Genomic DNA, 18059 nt, shown 5'->3' with positions numbered 1-18059 from the left:
TCTGTTTCTATCTGTATCCTTAGCTTTTTATTTTTCCCTGTCTCCCAGTTTCTGTTTCTCTGTTTCTCCCTGATCTCTCAGTGGCTGCCTGTTTCTCCTTTCTCTGCTTCTGTCTGTCTGTCTGTCTGTCTCTCTCAATCTCTCTCCTCCCTCTGTCTCTCTGCATCTTGCTGTATCTCTGATGCTCTATCTCGGTGTGTGTTTCTCTCTCTCTGACTCTCTCTCTCTGCCTCTCATACTGTTTCTCTCTGTTTTTCTGTCTCCAAGTCCTCATGTCTCCCTGCTGCCCCATCTCTTCCAGCCTGTTCTGGAGCTTTCCCCTGCAAGATGCCAAGTCCTCACTCCCTGGGTTTCCCCGGACGGGCAGGGTGTGCTGCGCCCTCACCAGGTTGGGTCTCTGCATGAACCTGGCTGTTGGGGAGAAGAAGGCTAGTTCAGGGCCCCAGTCAGGGGCACCCCGCCCACCTCACTAGGGCAGGGCCGCCGTCTCTGAGTCTCTGACGCCGTTGCCGGGAGCCTAGGCCACCGCCTGGTGTCTGGCTGTGTCAGGATGATGGGTCCTCCAGTGGGAGCCCAGCCCAGAGGAGGAGGGGAGGGTGATTCCTCTACCCCAGGATGGGGGGTGGGGGGCAGCCCAAGCTCCACTCAGAAGCCGGGCAGTTGGCTGCCCAGCCCCCCACCCCGCCCTGCCAGGGTGGAGCAGCTGTATAAAACCAAATGTTTCCAAAACTGGAGTGTGGATAAGGGAGGAGGAACCAGGACTTTAAACCCCAATGGTTTCTTCCACCAGAATCCAGGAGTCCAAGCCCCCAGCCCCTCCCCCCTCAGACCCAGGGGTCCAGGCCCCCAGCCCCTCCCCCCTCAGACCCAGGAGTCCAGGCCCCTGGCCCCTCCCCCCTCAGACCCAGGAGTCCAGGCCCCCAGCCCCTCCCCCCTCAGACCCAGGAGTCCAGGCCTCCAGCCCCTCCCGCCTCAGATCCAGGGGTCCAGGTCCCCAGCCCCTCCTCCCTCAGACCTAGGAGTTCAAAACCCTAACCTCTCCTCCCTCAGACCCAGAAGTCCAGTCTCCCAGAATTCCTTGCAGGGAGAGATGACCAAGGCTGGGAACAGCCAAGACAAGAGCTGAAAGACAAGGACAGACCAAGTCGGCACTCCCACAGGAGGCAGGGTCTGGTAGTGGCGGGACCACCTCCTGCTCCCCTCGCTAACAGCCATCTCTCCCAGAATCCTACACTCCATTGGTGACTGATCTCAGGTCCCCACCCTGGGTCCACAGTGGCCGTCCCAAGACTTCTATCATCATTGCAAAACCTCAGGGTGTGGTTTACAGAACACAGGACCAAAGAGCGAAAGCGGGGAGATAATAAGGCCAAAATGGAGAAAAGGCAGGGGAAGGAACATTTGTTCCCTGTAGGGACATCTCCTGTGCCCCTCGTGGGCCAAGCTCTCAGCTGGGCGATGCTGGGCACACAGAAATGACTCAGACCCGGGCCCTGCCCTTGAGGAGATGCCAGTCTGGTGGAGGAGACAGTTGTGTAAACAGAGGATCACAGACCAGTGCGAGGACAAGGACGCATGAACCCAGCAGGAGAGTCAGGGAGGGCTTCCTGGAGGAGGTGATCTCCTGGAGGAGGTGAGTCCTGAATGTTGAGAAGTTAGTCAGGGTAAGGACGGCGGGGGTGGGGCTGGGGGTTGAAAGGTGGAACCTGACGGGCATCCGAGACAAGAAATGTCCTAGACAGTCCGGAAGGCACCTGGGAGTTGATGTTGTCGAGGCTGAAAGGGGGACGCACAGGGGTGGGTGCATAGCAGGGCCCACCCCACGCAGGGTTCTGAATGCCAGATTCAGAGGCTGGGACTTTGTCCTGGGTGCTGGGGAGCCATGGGAGGGCTGGGAGCAGGGGAGAGACAGGGTCAGCTCTGGGTGCCTGTGAGGGACACACAGAGTGGACAGACTAGGAGCTTTTGGCCCGGGTGTGTGGGTGGCGGGTTCATACCAGGGTCTTCTCTGGGAGAAGGAGAGCAGAGTGTGAGCTTGGATGCAGGCAGCAGCGGCGGGACCCGCGGAGCGCTAGGGCACCTGCAGAGTGAGGGAGAACAAAGGCCGGAGAGGAAACCCTGAGGATGGAGGAGACAGGGAGGTGGGCAGCAGATGTAGGGGGCAGACCCACTGAGCCTCTCGTCTGAGCTGCTTCTGACTACCTTTGCCTCCTTTCGGGACTAGGGAGGGTGAGGATTCTAGGGAAGCAACTTGAAGAAGTCTGTGTTCTGTCCAATGCTTGAGTCCAGGGGTGCGATTTCTCGGCAAGGTGTCCTGAGGGGGAGGGAAGTGCTTTGGGAGAATCTAGGCACTGAGAGTCAGAGGAGAAAGGAAGAGGGGGAGGAGGTGGGGAGAAGGGAGAGGGGAGGGGAGGGAGGAGGGGAGGGAGGAGGGAGAAGGGGGAGGGGGAAGGGGAGGAGGGAAGATGGGAGGGAGGGTGGGAGGAAAGAGGGAGGAGGATGAGGGAAGTGGGAGGCTGGCTCACCTGACCACCCTGCTTAATGTGGAAACCTGCCCCACCCTGGGGCTCCTGACCCTCTCTACCCTCTAATTTTTTTTCCCCCACAGCATTTGTCACCTTCCTACATAAAGTATAACTTGCCCGTTGATTCTCGTTGTATAATATGTGTCTCCCTTGTCAGAATGCAAGCTCCACACAGGCAGCAGCCTTTGCCTGTGCTGTTGGTGACTCTGTTTCCTTGGGGTCTGGACCCGTGCCTGGTACACAGTAGGTGCTCAATAGATAAATACGCGGTGAATGAATGAGTGAGATTGGGATGGAGAATCAGAATGGTCGATGGAGACAGGGAAGAGGAAGAAGAGGAGGAAAAGGGGGGGATGGGAGGGAAGGAGGGAGGGGGAGGGAGGGGAGGAGGGAAAGAAGGAGGAAGGGGGAGGGAGGGGCAGGGAGGAGGAGGGAGGGAGAGAGAGGGAAGGATGGGGAAGAGGGGGGAGGGAGAAAGACCAGAGGTGGGATTCTACCCCACCCCCCCACCGACTACCCAGCACCTGGGAGGGGTAGGATGAGGAGTTCCCAGGGACATGGGACCCTAAGTAAGGCTTCCCAGGAACAGCAAAGATCCCAAATCTGGAAGCGGATTGCCTCTGACTTCCAGGAATTCCAGGGCTTGTGTCCCAGCCCTCTTGGCAGAGCCCTGGCCAGGCTGCAGCTGGTTACACAGGGCCATTCCTGCCAAACACCCATGTTCTGGGAAACACCTAGGTCTCCAAATTCTGCCGAAATCCTGGGTGGGAGGGAGGGAGTTGATGACTGTACACCCACCTGCCTCTGGGAAGAAGCTGGGGGACCTTCGAGGCCGCGAGGAGAGGGACAGCCCCGTCTGGCTGCAACCCCATCCCTCCAGCTGGAGACACCGCCACCCCGCTTCCTCTCTGCTCCTACCCTTCTCCCCAGAGGGGAACAGAGACAGAAAGAGCCAGAGAAGGACTTCCTTTTCAGCAGCTCTATCCTCTCCCAGGGAAGCAAGAGGGGAGTCTCATTTTCCAAAGAGGGAAACTGAGGCCTGGGAAGAGTTGTTTCCTGGCCAGAGTGATACAGCATGGAGTCAGCAGAGCCAGGTAAGTAGGTCACTGGGGGAAGAGGAGGCTGGGGGCTGGACCCCTGGGTCTGAGGGGGGAGGGGCTGGGCACCTGTACCCCTGTGTGTTGTAGAAGATGCCTGGGCCCTGGACCCTCGGGTCCATCATCTTCAGAGCTCTGACAGAAAAAATTTCAAGGCCCAGGTTACTCTTGCATATACGGCTTTGGCTCTGTACCTCCCCGGCTCCCTTCCCAAAGTTCCCGTTGTCCACGGTGAGTCCTGGGTCCGCCTCCACCACAGACCAGGGCCTGAATAGCCTCTCGTGGGAGAAACGCAACAGTCTGAGTCAGAATATGGAGGAGAGGATGATGGGGGGCCGAGGGGATGGGCTGGGGCCCCCAGGTAGGAGCCGGTTACTTGCGTGTTATTGATTCCCCTGAGCCTCTGTTTCCTCATCTGTAAAATGGGAACATCTCAAGTTGTCCCTCGCAGGGTAGCCCTTCAGGTTAAGCGAGAGCGTCTGCCCAGCACACTGGAATTTGAGGTGAGTTTTAGCTGTTCCTGAACCAGCAGCAGCTGAGGGTCTGCATGACTGACTCAGGTGGCAACAGGGGGATCCTTGACCTTCCCCGGCGACCTCAGCTCTGACCTGGGGACCAGACCAGTTGAGGGAAGGTGCCCAAGGGCACACAGACAGAAACCTCCTCCACCATCTGCTCTTATCACCTATCCAAGCCTCCGGCAAACGGGTCTGGGGGCACCAGAGCATCCGAATCAGCTGTGTGCATTTGCTAAAAATACAGATTTCTGGGTCCCACTCCCATATATTCTGACTCAGTGAGCTCAGGACCCCGCAAATGACTTAAACATATGCCCCCATGGAGTTCCCTGGTGGCCTAATGGTTAGGATTCCAGCTTTCACTGCCTTGGCCTGGGTTCAATCCCTGGTCAGGGAACTGAGATCCCACAAGCCCCATATGGCACAGCCAAAAAAATAAGCCCCCAATGGTTCTGAAGTGACATTTTCCCCCCTTCCCCCCAGGCTCCTATTTCATGCCTACTCTTATTTAACTCCCTTGAAAACCATTTGAGGCAAGTATTATAATCCCCATTTTACAGATAAAGAAACTAAGGTCTTGATATATTCAATGTCATGCAGAGAGCTGGAAATACCAGGCATGGAACCTGGTTTAAATGAATTCCCAGGGAATTCCCTGGCTGTCCAGTGGTTAGGACTCCACACTCTCACTGTGAAGGGCCTGGGTTCGATCCCTGGTCGGGGAATTAAGATCCCACAAGCCGCACGGCGTGGCCAAGAAAGAAAGAAAGAAAGAAAGAAAGAAAGAAAGTAAGTAAAATAAGTGAACTCCCAAACTTGCTGATAATTTGCTATTTCTAGGAAATATTTGCACAAGATTGCTTTCCGTGCCCGTTACTGAGTTGCTTCATTCATTCACTCATTCATGCATTCATTCATCAAACACTGTTACTGAGGCCTCCTCTGGGACGGAGCGTGAAATAGCAGCAGGTTGGAGGGCCCTGTATTATAATCCCACCTCTGACCTAACAGTGTGACTGTGGAAAAGTGACTTGTTCGCTCATAGCCTCGGTTTCCCTCCTCTGACTCTCTTTTGGAGCGAAGATTACATGAGAGGATGTACATTATATGAATCCCCAGATATAGTGGGTTGACTGGTGGCCCCCCAAAGACAGGCCCAAGTCCTGACCCCTTGTACCTGTGAATGTGACCTTATTTGGGAAAAGGGTCTTTGCGGATGTGATCAAGTTAAGGATTTTGAGATGAGATCACCCCTACCTAAATCCAACGACAGAGCCCTTATAAGAGTGAGGCAGAGGGAGATTAGTCAACAGTAGTCACGGAGGAGAAGGTGATATGAAGACAGAAGACAGAAGCAGAAATTGGAGGGATGCATCTGTAAGCCAAATGTATTCGTTTTATAGGACTTCTGTACAAAGTATCACAAGCTTTGTGGCTTAAACAGCAGAAATGTATTGCCCCACAGATCTTGAGGCTGGAAGTCTGAGGTCAAGGTTTTGACAGGGTTGTGAATCTGAAGGCTCTGAATCTGTCCCAGCCTTCTTCTCTAGCTTCTAGTGGTTTGCTGGCAATCTTCGGCATCCCTTCTCTTGTAGAAGCATCACCCCCATCTCATCTTCACATGACGTGCTCCCTGCATGCGTGTCTGTGTCCCAATTTCCCCTCTTCATAAGGACACCCAGTCCTATTAGATTGGGGCCCACCCTACTTCAGTATGACCTCATCTTAACTTAAATAACGACATATGCAACAACCTAGTATCCAAATAAGGTCACATTCACAGGTACTGCAGGGTTAGGACTTCAATTTAGGAATATGGGGGAGGTTACAATTGAATCCATCACACCAAGGATTGCTGGCAACCACCAGAAAGCAGGAGGAAGCATAAAACCGATCTCCCTAAGAACCTTCAGAAGGAACCAACCCTCCTGACACCTTGATTTCAGACTTCTAGGCTCCAGAACTGTGAGAGAATACATTTCCGTGGTTTTAAGCCACCTAGTTTGTGGTAATGAGTTATAGCAGCCCTAACAAATCAATGCATCAGCACAGGGCCTGGCATACAATAAAGCAGGAACTGGTTTTTGCCCTGGAGACGCTCACAGGGACCTTCTTCTTCTAAGGTACATGGGACCAGAACGTGTCCCCTCGCATCTCTCCCCAGGTCCAGGGATTCACAGGAAAGTCTGCTGAAGGATTTCCCAACGTGTTGATTGGGAAAGGGAGGTCCCACGAGGAAGGAGGATTGTGAGGATGAGAGGGAAGGGCCACGTCACTGTGGTGTGGATCTCAGAGGACAGAGAAAGCAGAGGGAGAGCAGGCTTGTCTCCAGCAAGTGGAAAGAGCCGTAATGTTGATGGTGGCTGTGATATATACCAAGCCCTGGGCTACCCGCTTCATACTTACTAGCTCCAGCCAAAAGATCACCCTCAGTGATTATAGCTTCTGTATTAAAGAAGAGAAAACTGAAGTCCAGAAAAGGGGGATGACGTCTCTAAGGTCACACAAGTAGTGACAGAGCCGAGATTTGAACACGGTTCTTACAGAATCCCAAGCACAGGTATTTTCAGCACTGTGGTATGCTGGTAAACATTTAACCGCCAGCTCTAGAGGGGAAAAAACAGTATGCCTGTATATAAATACATATGTTTATGATAAATTTTACTGATTATAAATGATATGTAGCAGTTTACAAATCATAATACAATACACGATACTCTTAATTGTAAATTTCATACCACTATAGTTTCAGGGCGACTTGCTATTTCTTACAAAATCCAGTACCAGTTTTCATCATTCTGTCTTGAACAGGAATGTCACAAAATCAGACTACCAATAAATGTCTGGTTACTCTCCAGTCCAGCAAAGAAGTAGCTCCTGTTATGGATGCCACAAATGTAGTTCCTACATGAGTGTCGGCTGATATTTTTGTTTATGTTAATGAGAGACAAACATAAAAGCGGGAAGATGGATGTTGGAATTTCACTGGTTCATCAAAATGTAGCAATGTAATTAGGAAGGGCTGAATTTGAGAATTTGTTACCTTTGTTTTGAATATCACTTATTTCATTGTAATTTTATATGACTGATTTCTAATAATGGCTCATAAAATTCCTGAAATGTTAACAAACAAACAAACAGAAACATAACCTAATTGAAAAATGGGCATAAGACCTAAACAGACATTTCTCCAAAGAAGAAATACAGATGGCCAATAGGCACATGAAAAGATGCTCAACATCACTAATTATTAGAGAAATGCAAATCAAAACTATAATGAGGTACCACCTCACACCGCTCAGAATGGCCATCATTAAAAAGTCTACAAATAACAAATGCTGGAGAGGGTGTGGAGAAAAGGGAACCCTCCTATACTGTTGGTGGGAATGTAAGTTGATGCACCCACTGTGGAAAACAGTATGGAGGTTCCTCAGAAAACTAAAAATAGAATTACCATATGATCCACCAATCCCACTCCTAGGCACATAGCCAGAAAAAACTATAATTCAAAAAGATATATGCACCCCTATGTTCATAGCAGCACTATTCACAATAGCCAATACATGGAAAAAACCTAAATGTCTATCGACAGATGAATGTACAAAGAAGATGTGCTATGTATGTATATATATATATATATATATATATATATATATATATATGTGTATATATATATATACATATATATATATATAATGGAATACTACTCAGCCATAAAAATGAATGAAATAATGCCATTTGCAGCAACATGGATGAACTTAGAGATTATCATACTAAGTGAAGTAAGTCAGAAAGGCAAATACCATATGATATCACTTATATGTGGAATATGAAATATGACACAAATGAACTTATCTACGAAACAGAAACAGACCTACAGACATAGAGAACAGATTGGTGGTTGCCAAGGGGGAGGGGATTAGGGGAGGGATGGAGTGGGAGATTGGGGTTAGCAGATGTAAGCTTTTATATATAGGATGGATAAACAACAGGGTTCTACTGTGTAGCACAGAGAACTATGTGTAGTATCCTGTGATAAACCATAGTGGAAAAGAATATTTTTAAAAAGTATGTATAGGAACTTCCCTGGTGGTCCAGTGGGTAAGAATCTGTGCTCCCAATGCAGGGGGCCCGGGTTCAATCTCTGGTCAGGGAACTAGATCCCGCAGGCATGCCGCAACTAAGAAACCCACAAGCTGCAACTAAAAAAAATAAAAAATAAACAGTTATGTATATATATGTATAACTGACTCACTTTGCGGTACAGCAGATATTAACACATTTTTTATTGAAGGATAGTAAATCAACTATCCTTCAATTAAAAAAAAAAAAAAAATCCTGGGGCTTCCCTGGTGGCGCAGTGGTTGAGAATCTGCCTGCCAATGCAGGGGACACAGGTTCGAGCCCTGGTCTGGGAAGATCCCACATGTCGCGGAGCAAATGGGCCCGTGAGCCACAGCTACTGAGCCTGCGCGTCTGGAGCCTGTGCTCCGCAACAAGAGAGGCCGCGACAGTGAGAGGCCCGCGCACCACGATGAAGAGTGGCCCCCGCTTGCCGCAACTAGAGAAAGCCCTCGCGCAGAAACGAAGACCCAACACAGACAAAAATAAATTAAAAAAAAAAAAATCCTGAAATGTTAACAAGTGTCTGTGAGCTGGCACGAGCCATCTCAACACGCTCTTATATATGGGTTGGGGGTGGGTGGGACAGACGTGGGGCCTCCATCATGTCAGAGTCCCAGGAATCGTGGGCCCTGGCTACTCTGAGGCTTGGGAGACCGAGGCCAGCTCCAGCCCATGGAAATAGTATTGACGACAGAGGGCGCTTGTCAGTGGCGGCCTCTCTGGCTCAGGCACTGTCCAGCTGCTTCAGGTCACTGACGACTGTGCTTGGAAGCCGGCTATTTCTGTCTGTGGTGCTGGTGTTTCTCCCAGCCTCCAGTTGTGTGGATGGGGGTGGGGGTGGGGAAGGATAAGAAATGATTTCCACTGACTCTACTGAACCCTGTATCAACTCACCCCACGTCATCCGTCTCGCTGCAGAAGATTCTAAGACTCGCCCTTTCTTTACCTTCGCTGTTCCAGGAAAGTGCTCCTCCCTCCCTTCCTTGTTTCTCCATCCCTCTGTTCTCTCCCTCCCTTTTTTTTCCTCTCTTCCTTTCTCCTGCCCTCCATCCCCTCCCCCTCCCTCCTTCTCTTCTCTCTCCATCGCTCACCTCTCTCTATCCCTCCCTCCTTTTTCTCTCTCAGTAAAATTTTCACTGAAATGTAATATACACCCAAACCATTGCACATATCATAAATGTCTCATCAATCAATATTCCCAATGTTAAGACACCTGAATAACAAGCAGCCAGATCAAGAGGCAGAATGCCCCCACTGCCCCCTTCCAGACCTCCTACACACACACGTGGGGATAAACAACGTCCTCACTCTAATCAGCATAGGTTAGTTCCCCTGTTTTGAAACATCACGTAAATGGAATCGGACAGTGCATCCTCTTTTGTGCCTGGCTTCTCTCCCTCTATGTTATGTCTGTGAGATTCAGCCACAGTTGCGCATGTTATGATTTGCTCCTTCTCATTCCCATAGAGGAACATTTTGTGGTGCGAATACACAATGTCTCTTTTCGTTGTGCGGACAATCTTGCACAGGAAGGATTGTTAATAGACCCAATTTACAGGTGAGAAGACAGAGGCTCAAAGAGAGGAAGCCCTCAGTGCTGGGAGTCTGGGTCCCCAGGACTCCCTCTTAGTCACCTGAGAGCTGAAGTTCTCAGTTCTTTACCCCTCATGGATTATTTTCTGACCTGGGCAAAGTTTCCTAAGCTTTAGCGACTTCCGAAGGAGCAGAGCTGAGGGGCCGGAAGGGGAGGTAGATCTGGGGCTGCCTGAGTAACAGGAACTGGGAGGGATCACTCCTGGTTTCCAAACAGCCAAGGATATGCTGCCACAATGCCTGTGTTAGTGACTTTTGGGGGTGCGCTGGAACCTCCTTGGAATCTAAATATCCAATTCACTTACCTCCATGCTCCTGATGTCCTGTGACCCTCTGCACATCTGGGCTGAGGACATACAGGTCTCTTGGAGGTTTTTGTTTTTGTTTTTTTTAATTGCTGACCCCTGATTTTTTTTTTTTTTTTTTTTTGGCCACACCACACAGAATGTGGGACCCTAGTTCCCCGACCAGGGATCAAACCTGCGCCCCCTGCAGTGGAAGCTAGGAGTCCTAACCACTGGACCACCAGTGATGTCCCTCTTGGAGGTTTTAAAGGTGATCAGGAAATGTTAATGGCTATACCACAAACACAGTTGTCGAAAGCAGAGAGAAAACTGGGAATACGAAGACAAACAGGACAGTGTGAGGATGCTTGTTTCTTCATGTTCCCTGGGGCCTGTGAGCCAGCTGTCTGGCCAGAACACACAGGCAAACTGGACCCAGAACAGCCTTAATCAGCTCAGATGTGATGGGAGAGGAGAGCGGGCAGCCCTCAGTCACACTGGCCAAGCCCGTGGCCACTAGCTACATGCAGCTATTAGATGTAAATGGATTAAAATTAAATTAAATGTGTTATCTAGTTCCTCCACTGGAGATTTAGACTCTGGGAGGGATGCATGGCTGCCATGAAAAAGAGTTTGGTCAACGAGGAAGAAAGTGGGAAGGGGCTTTTGGGAGGTGCGATGGTCTGATTCTGACCCTAATTCCAATATATGGATTTCTTCCCAAAGCAAGCAGTTCTCCAGCACCAGCTGGGTGTCCTAGTGAAACCAAGCAGGACCCTGTGGGGCTCCTGGACATGGAAGCCTTTCTGTGTACCCCGTTTCTTGTTTGTAGAGAATAGACTCCAGCCTCCGTGACCTTCCCTGAGTTCCTGAGGCCAGATTAAAGGAACCAGAGAAGCTCATCAGGAGACCACCTGAGGCCAGATTAAAGGAGTGTAGGCCTGACCTTTATCAGCAACCCTGCCCTTGAACCACTGCTATAAAACTCCTCCCCAAATCCCTCCAGGTTGGGTCCCACAGTTTTTCAGGGCACAAGCGCCATGGTGGCACGTGGAAGCCTTCTGGGTTTTCCCCAACCTGGAAGCTCTCCAAACCCCGTCCTTCTGAGTTTTTATGGAGGCTTCATTACATAGGCAAGATTGATTAAATCATTGGCCATTGATGGGGATTGACGGAACCCAATCTCCAGCCACTCATAGGTCCAGGGGTGGGGCTGAAAGTTTCAACCCTCTACTCATAGGGTTGGTTCCTCTGGTGACCATCCCCCCATCCTTAGGTGCTCTCCAGAAGCCTCCTCATTAACATAACAAAAAGGCACCTTTATTGCTCTCCTCACGGGGAATTGCAAGGGCTTGGGGAGCTCTGTGGCAGGAACAGGGATGAAGACCAAATATATATTTCTTACTGTCATTACAGTATCACAGATGCTCCCACAATTGCTGATATGCAAGACACCTACCAGACAGATTACTTAGCTGAAGAAGATAAATTTCTTGCCCTCCAAGAGGACATACTGGGCAAACGGTGCGCAGAGAAAACAGGCACTCCAACGAAAACGTGTGCACAGGTGTTCATAGTATCACTCCTCACAATAGCCAGAAGGTGGAAACAACCAAAGGTCCATCAGTGGATGAATGGAGAAACAAGATGCACCTGCACCACTGCACCACTCTTCTCTGTCTTCACCTCCGTGATCAGAAAACAAGTATCCCTGCCCAAGATCTGTCCTACTTGTCCTCTGAATCCCACTCATCTCATTTTCTCAAGAACTTCCTTCCTTCACTTATCTGCTCTCTCTCCTGCAGCATCAAATCTTTCCCTTCCCTTCCATCATTCCCAACAGCACCCAATAAGGTCTAGAACCTCTTTTTTTTTCTTTTTAAGTTTACCCTTCCACTCCACATTCTTCCTTAGTTTCCAACCAGTTCCTTGGCTCTCCTTCTCCACAGCCAAACATCCCAAAAGAGTTGTGTATGTTTGCAGTATTCATTTCTTCACCTCATAGTTGTCTATGACTCTCTCCAAAGAGTCTTTTGTCCCCACCATTCTACTGAGCATGCCCTTGTCTAGCTCCCCAGCCCCCAGGGATATGTTTTTTCACCTGGACTTTCCACCAACTGTGGTCCTTGCTCTGGACAGTTCTAAGCCCTGGTCTCCTGTGGAGAGTGACTCTGGTTCTAAAGGTCTTCATAGAACATACACCAGGGAATTCCCTGTCGGTCCAATGGTTAGGACTCAGCGCTTTCACTGCAGGGGCCCCGGGTTCGATCGATCCCTGGTTGGGAAAGATCCCGCAAGCCATGCATGGTGAACCCCCAACCCTCCAAAAAAAATGATACACCAAAGGAACAGGGAAAGGGGAAGGGAACTGAAACCAATTGGGTAACAGAAAACTAGGGCTCTTTCTGCTTCTCAATGGGCCCGAGAATACACCAATACAGTACTTGTTTTAAGAGCCTTTGGGGAGTAGACTGGGCACTTTTAGAGACTCAATCACCTGACTGTTGTTCTCAAGCTCCATCCTCTGTGGGATGCAGAAGTTCAACCCTCTCAACATCAAGAGTCAAAGAATCTGGGTAGCCAGGTCCCTTCTCTCTCAAGGAATCAGGATAAAGAGAGAGGCAAGGACTGAGGTGAGAAGAATCAGAGATAATAATGAAAGGCAGAGATGAAGATGAGAGAGACGAGAACCAGAAACACAGAGAGTGCTCCGACAGGTGGGAGGCGGAGGAGCCGACAGTGGGACAAGACAGAACAGCCCCCATCCGCTCACCACTACCAAGATTAATGCCATCATCCTCTGCTCCTGCGGAAGCACATTAGTAGGCTTCTAGACCAAAGAGATGGCAGTCTTTCTGAAATTTTAAGAAAGTGTCATCCAAGGGTATCACGGTGATATGGGGGAATATGGGGAAATAGAGACAGAGGTAAGGACAGTCATCCTAAAAACATTATTCCCAAGGTCTTGTATCAATTACGGTGCTTCCAATTATAAGTAATCTGCAATTTACAATTACACCTAACAATGGCTTAAACCAAGACAGCGTTGATGGTTTACTTTACAAGCATTTTGGAGATGGGTTAGGCTAGTACTAGGTTAGTCTAAATAATGTCTGAATAATATCATCAAAACCACATTTATTTTATTTTTTTTATTAAAGTATAGTTGATTTACAATGTTGTGTTAATTTCTGCTGTACACAAAAGTGACTCAGTTATACACATATATATTCTTTTTCATATTCTTTTCCATTCTGGTTTATCACAGGGTATTGAATATAGTTCCCTGTGCTATACAGTAGCACCTTGTGGTTTATCCATTCTATATATACTAGTTTGCACCTGCTAATCCCAAGCTCCCAATCCTTCCCTCCCCCACCCCAAACCCCTCCCCTTGGCAACCAATTTTTACAAATACCCAGGGACCTCCCTGGCAGTCCAGTGGTTAAGACTCTGCACTTCCACTGCAGGGGGTGTCGGTCTGATCCCTGGTTGGGGAACTAAGATCTCACATGCTGCGTGGTGCGGCCAAAAATAAAAATATAATAAAATAAAAAGTTTTTAAAAAGCAAAATACAAATTTCCACGTGCTTTACCTTTTTATGAATACCTCTGGTTTTAAATCTCGGCTTCAAGTAAAGTACCCTTGTTGCCTGATGACTTTGTTTTGAAATAAATCAGTTTACAAGAGCACTCAGCCTTTCCCTTGCTTTCTGCAAATAATCACTCACGAATTGCCCTTCATCATATAACACACTCCTGATGAGTTGGCAAAAGAAAGAACTCAAAATGAATATTAGCTAGTCTTGTTATCAAAAGTCCTTCACCCACTCCACTGTTTTTACTCAGTCATCCTTTTTTCTCCCTTCCCCTCATGTCACCCCTAAAGTTTTTGCATTTTTAAGGCAAAGAAGTTTACCCATCTCATTTGCATTCTTGACTCTTAGAAATGCTTTTTAATTCCCAAGAAATGTATACTCTTCAATGCCCAACTAAGATGTGACCATAGAAAACAAGGAACAACTAATAAAGACAAGAGGGCAAAGCCAGGAGTCATGAAGGATGGTGTACATCCTCTAGATAGGAGAACGAGTGCTTCCAAATTGAGTGCCAGGACAGGGAACTCTCACTATTCCTGCCCATTGGCCTTGGTTGAAATAGAACAGCGCCTGCTGTATCCTCCCCAGTTTTCTCTTCTTCATTGGTAGTTTTCATTGTGGATGCCTATTCTCATTGCACCATTGTATATTGGGTCTCTGAGGATTCTTTTAAAGTTTATGGACTGATCGCCACAAATATTTCTAGACCTGATTGAGTCTAAAACTCCAAAATAAAACTTTGGAGCTGTCTCCCTTGGGAAGGATGGGACTACTTCTGTTTGGGGAGAAGAGTATACAGGGGTGTGGGGTAGACAAATGAGTAGGATGTGGTAGAGACTGCCAGCTTCCTACTCGATAGTCACCCCTCTCCTTCATGGCCAGAAGTGAGTGAAAATTCATCCGCCTGAAACAATGCTTTTGGCAGCCATCCTTTCAGCTAGATGCGAGTAAATTCTAAGCAATGAGAGGCAACTGGTTGTATTGCATCAGTACATAATTAGGACAGAGCTGAGGGGTCAAAAAGCAGCAGCAGTAAACAATCCTGGCATGACTGGCTTTGGTATCGTTCAGTTTGTCCCAAATGATAATGAAAAACTAATGAGATCGAGCTCCACCTCGTGGCTGCCTAAAACAGAAAGCAAGGAAATGGGAGTCGCCTCATCCCCAGCTCTCTGACCCTCATTGGGAGAGGACTTTTGGGAGACTTAGATTATTTTCCCTGGGAGCTTCTAGAGCGAATTTCTGGGACCACCTGAATGAGGAACTTTTTTTTCTTTTCCTTTATGGTTTAATCACAGGATATTGAGTACAGTTCCCTGTGTGTCCCAGTAGGACCTTGCTGTTTTTATCCAAGGAACTTTTTTGTTTTCTGTTTTGTTTTTAATCCAGGAAGTCCCCTTCATTCCAGAACGTACATTCCAGAGACTGGAGATCTCTCCTGTATTTCATCCCACCCTAAGAGTTACCACTGCTACAAGATAAAAGAAAATCTGTGTAAATGCTTCATAATCTTGGAACGCTGTGGATTGTTCAACTGTGTTTTTCCCCTCACATTCCCATCTCAGGCCCCTCCCAGCTCCAAATACCATCTAGATAACTGTTTCCCAAATGTTGGATCTACAACTGATACTGTTCCAACAGAATCGCTTGGGGAGGTATTTTTTTAAAATATAGGTTAGACCACAATATTGTAAATCAACTATCCTCCAATAAAAAATAAAAATTAAACAATTAAAAATAAAATAAAATATGGGTTAGGTCACTGCAGCATCAAGGCATCTGATTCATAAAGTCTGGTGCTTAATGCAGGAACCTGTTTTTTTTTTTTTTTTAATAAACTTTTTAATTTTTGGCTGCGTTGGGTCTTCGTTGCTGTGCGAGGGCTTTTTCTCTAGTTGAGGCGAGCGGGGGCTACTCTTCGCTGCGGTGTGCGGGCTTCTCATTGCCGTGGCTTCTCTTGTTGCGGAGCACGGGCTCTAGGTGCACAGGCTTCAATAGTTGTGGCTCGCGGGCTTTAGAGTGCAGGCCCAGTAGTTGTGGCACACGGGCTTAGTTGCTCCGCGGCACGTGGGCTCTTCCCAGACCAGGTCTTGAACCTGTGTCCCCTGCATTGGCAGGAGAATTTTTAACCACTGTGCCACCAGGGAAGTCCTGAATTTTTTTTTTAAATTTATTTTATTTTTGGCTGTGTTGGATCTTCATTGCTGTAGGTGGGCTTTCTCTAGTTGTGGCGAGCGGGGGCTACTCTTCGTTGTGGTGCACGGGCTTCTCATTGCGGTGGCTTCTCTTGTTGCGGAGCACGAGCTCTAGGCGCGCGAGCTTCAGTAGTCGTGGCACGCGGGCTCAGTAGTTGTGGCTCACGGGCTTAGTTGCTCCGCGGCATGTGGGATCTTCCCAGACCAGGGCTCGAACCCGTGTCCCCTGCACTGGCAGGCGGATTCTTAACCACTGCGCCACCAAGGAAGTCCCAGGAACCTGTATTTATTCACAAAACTTCCTGGTAATTGTAATATGCAACAAGATTCCTCCGATTATTAGCAGTTGAATAAATGTTCTCTTTACAACAGAATAAGAATTAATGGTAGATCTCGCAAACACAGAAACATCTTTATAGCCCACACCCAAGAACAAATGGTCTTCTTCAAGCAAAATAAACTTTGACAGAAAGGCTGTTGTCCCCAATATCTTGTTCAAGGCCCTCTGGGGCTACTCAGGTCTTGAATTGGCAGATGTGGGCAAGTTAAGCTCTCAATAGTTTATTCTTTCGATGAGGTGAGTTTCTCAGGAACAGTTAACAGAATTATTAATCTCTCAGAAAGAAGTCTTCCCCACCCTTTCCACCTCCAAATTCTCAGCTTCCATAATCATGTGAGCCAATACCTTATAATAAATCACACACACACACTATAGGAGAACCTGAATATATTCAAGAAATACTGTCTATTTTGTTGAGTATAATGGTGACTATAGTCTTTTTAAAATCCTTATCTGTTACAGATACATATTAAAGTATTTAAGGAGGAAATTATACTATATGACATTTGATTAAAAATATTCCTGGGGCGGGGGGAGGAAAGGCAATCAGTGAAATCAAAAAATGTTTAAAATTTTTGAATCTTTCTACTCTTGCATATTTTTACATTTTCCACTTTAAAGTCTTAAAAATCACTCTATGGCCCAACAAATCCACTCCTAGATATATGCCCCACCAAAAAAAAAAAAAAAAAAAAAGTGTGCCTATGAACACTAGGATAAATAACAGGTGAGGGAAAAACACATTTGAACAACAGTGTGCCCAAGATGATAAAATATTATTGTTACTTCTTCATTATCAATGTATGAGTTGTTATACCTGTAAATAAATGAATTTTTTCACATTACTTTTTCATTTTTGATGCTTAGTGTTAGTAATATGTATAATATCTACAGTGTTTTGTATCATATAACATTGATGTAGATACTGACAGATGATTCAGCTTGTAAACGGATGATGTAAACTTATGGTATTGATAAATACAGTGCAGTACTTTAAACGTATGTTCTCTTCCCTATGACTTTTCTTTCTGGCCACGCCGTGTGGCTTGCAGGATCTTAGTTCCCTGACCAGGGACTGAACCTGGGCCCACGGCAGTGAAAGCACCGAGTCCTAACCCCTGGACCACCAGGGAATTCCCCCTTATATGACTTTCTTAATAACATTTTCTTTTCTCTAGCTTCATTGTAAGAATACAGTATATAATACAGATAACATATAAAATATGTGTTAATCGACTGTTTGTTATTGGTAAGTCTTCCAATCAAAGAAAGCTATTAGTAGTTAAGTTTTGGGGGAGTCAAAAGTTATATAACGATTCCCGACTGCATAGGGGGTCAGCGCCCCTAACCCCTGCAATGTTCAAGGGTCAATTGTACTAGGAGTTTTGGATGAATCGTGTATCCACTCCCCCCATCCGAAAAGAAGTATGTTGAAGTCCTAACCTCCAGTACCTCAGAAAATTGAGTTGTTATAGATGGAGTTTAGTTGAGATGAGCTCATCCTGGAGTAGAGTGGGCTCCAAATCCAATAACTGGTGTTCTTAGAAGTTGGCCATGTGGAGACACAGAGGCACACAGGGAGCATGCCATGTGATGACAAAGACCGAGGTTGGAGTTATACAGCTGCAGGCTAAGGAAAGCCAATAGTTGCCCATAAATCACCAGGAGCTAGGAAGAGGCAAGGAAGGAATCTTCAACAGTTTTCAGAGGGAGCATGGCCCTGATGACACCTTGACTTTGGACTTCTGGCCTCCAGAACTGAGACAGTAGTAAATTTCTGTTG

At 47.5% G+C, this 18059-nt stretch overlaps 1 protein-coding gene across 1 annotated transcript in view; it reads right to left on the bottom strand.

The window, feature by feature from the left end:
• The window catches only part of HAS1 (hyaluronan synthase 1), a 45704-nt gene that overhangs the window by 14609 nt on the left and 13036 nt on the right, over window positions 1-18059 (bottom strand). The window contains exon 5 of the mRNA XM_082437276.1: window positions 1998-2080. Within this exon, the coding sequence (XP_082293402.1) occupies window positions 1998-2080 (83 nt within the window). The remainder of the gene's footprint in view (window positions 1-1997; window positions 2081-18059) is intronic.

The sequence above is a fragment of the Balaenoptera physalus genome (assembly GCF_965194825.1).
Source record: "Balaenoptera physalus genome assembly, chromosome: 19".
NCBI classification, from domain to species: Eukaryota; Metazoa; Chordata; class Mammalia; order Artiodactyla; family Balaenopteridae; genus Balaenoptera; species Balaenoptera physalus.
Note: the sequence above shows the minus strand (reverse complement) of the source record. Positions and strands in the feature narration are given on the sequence as shown.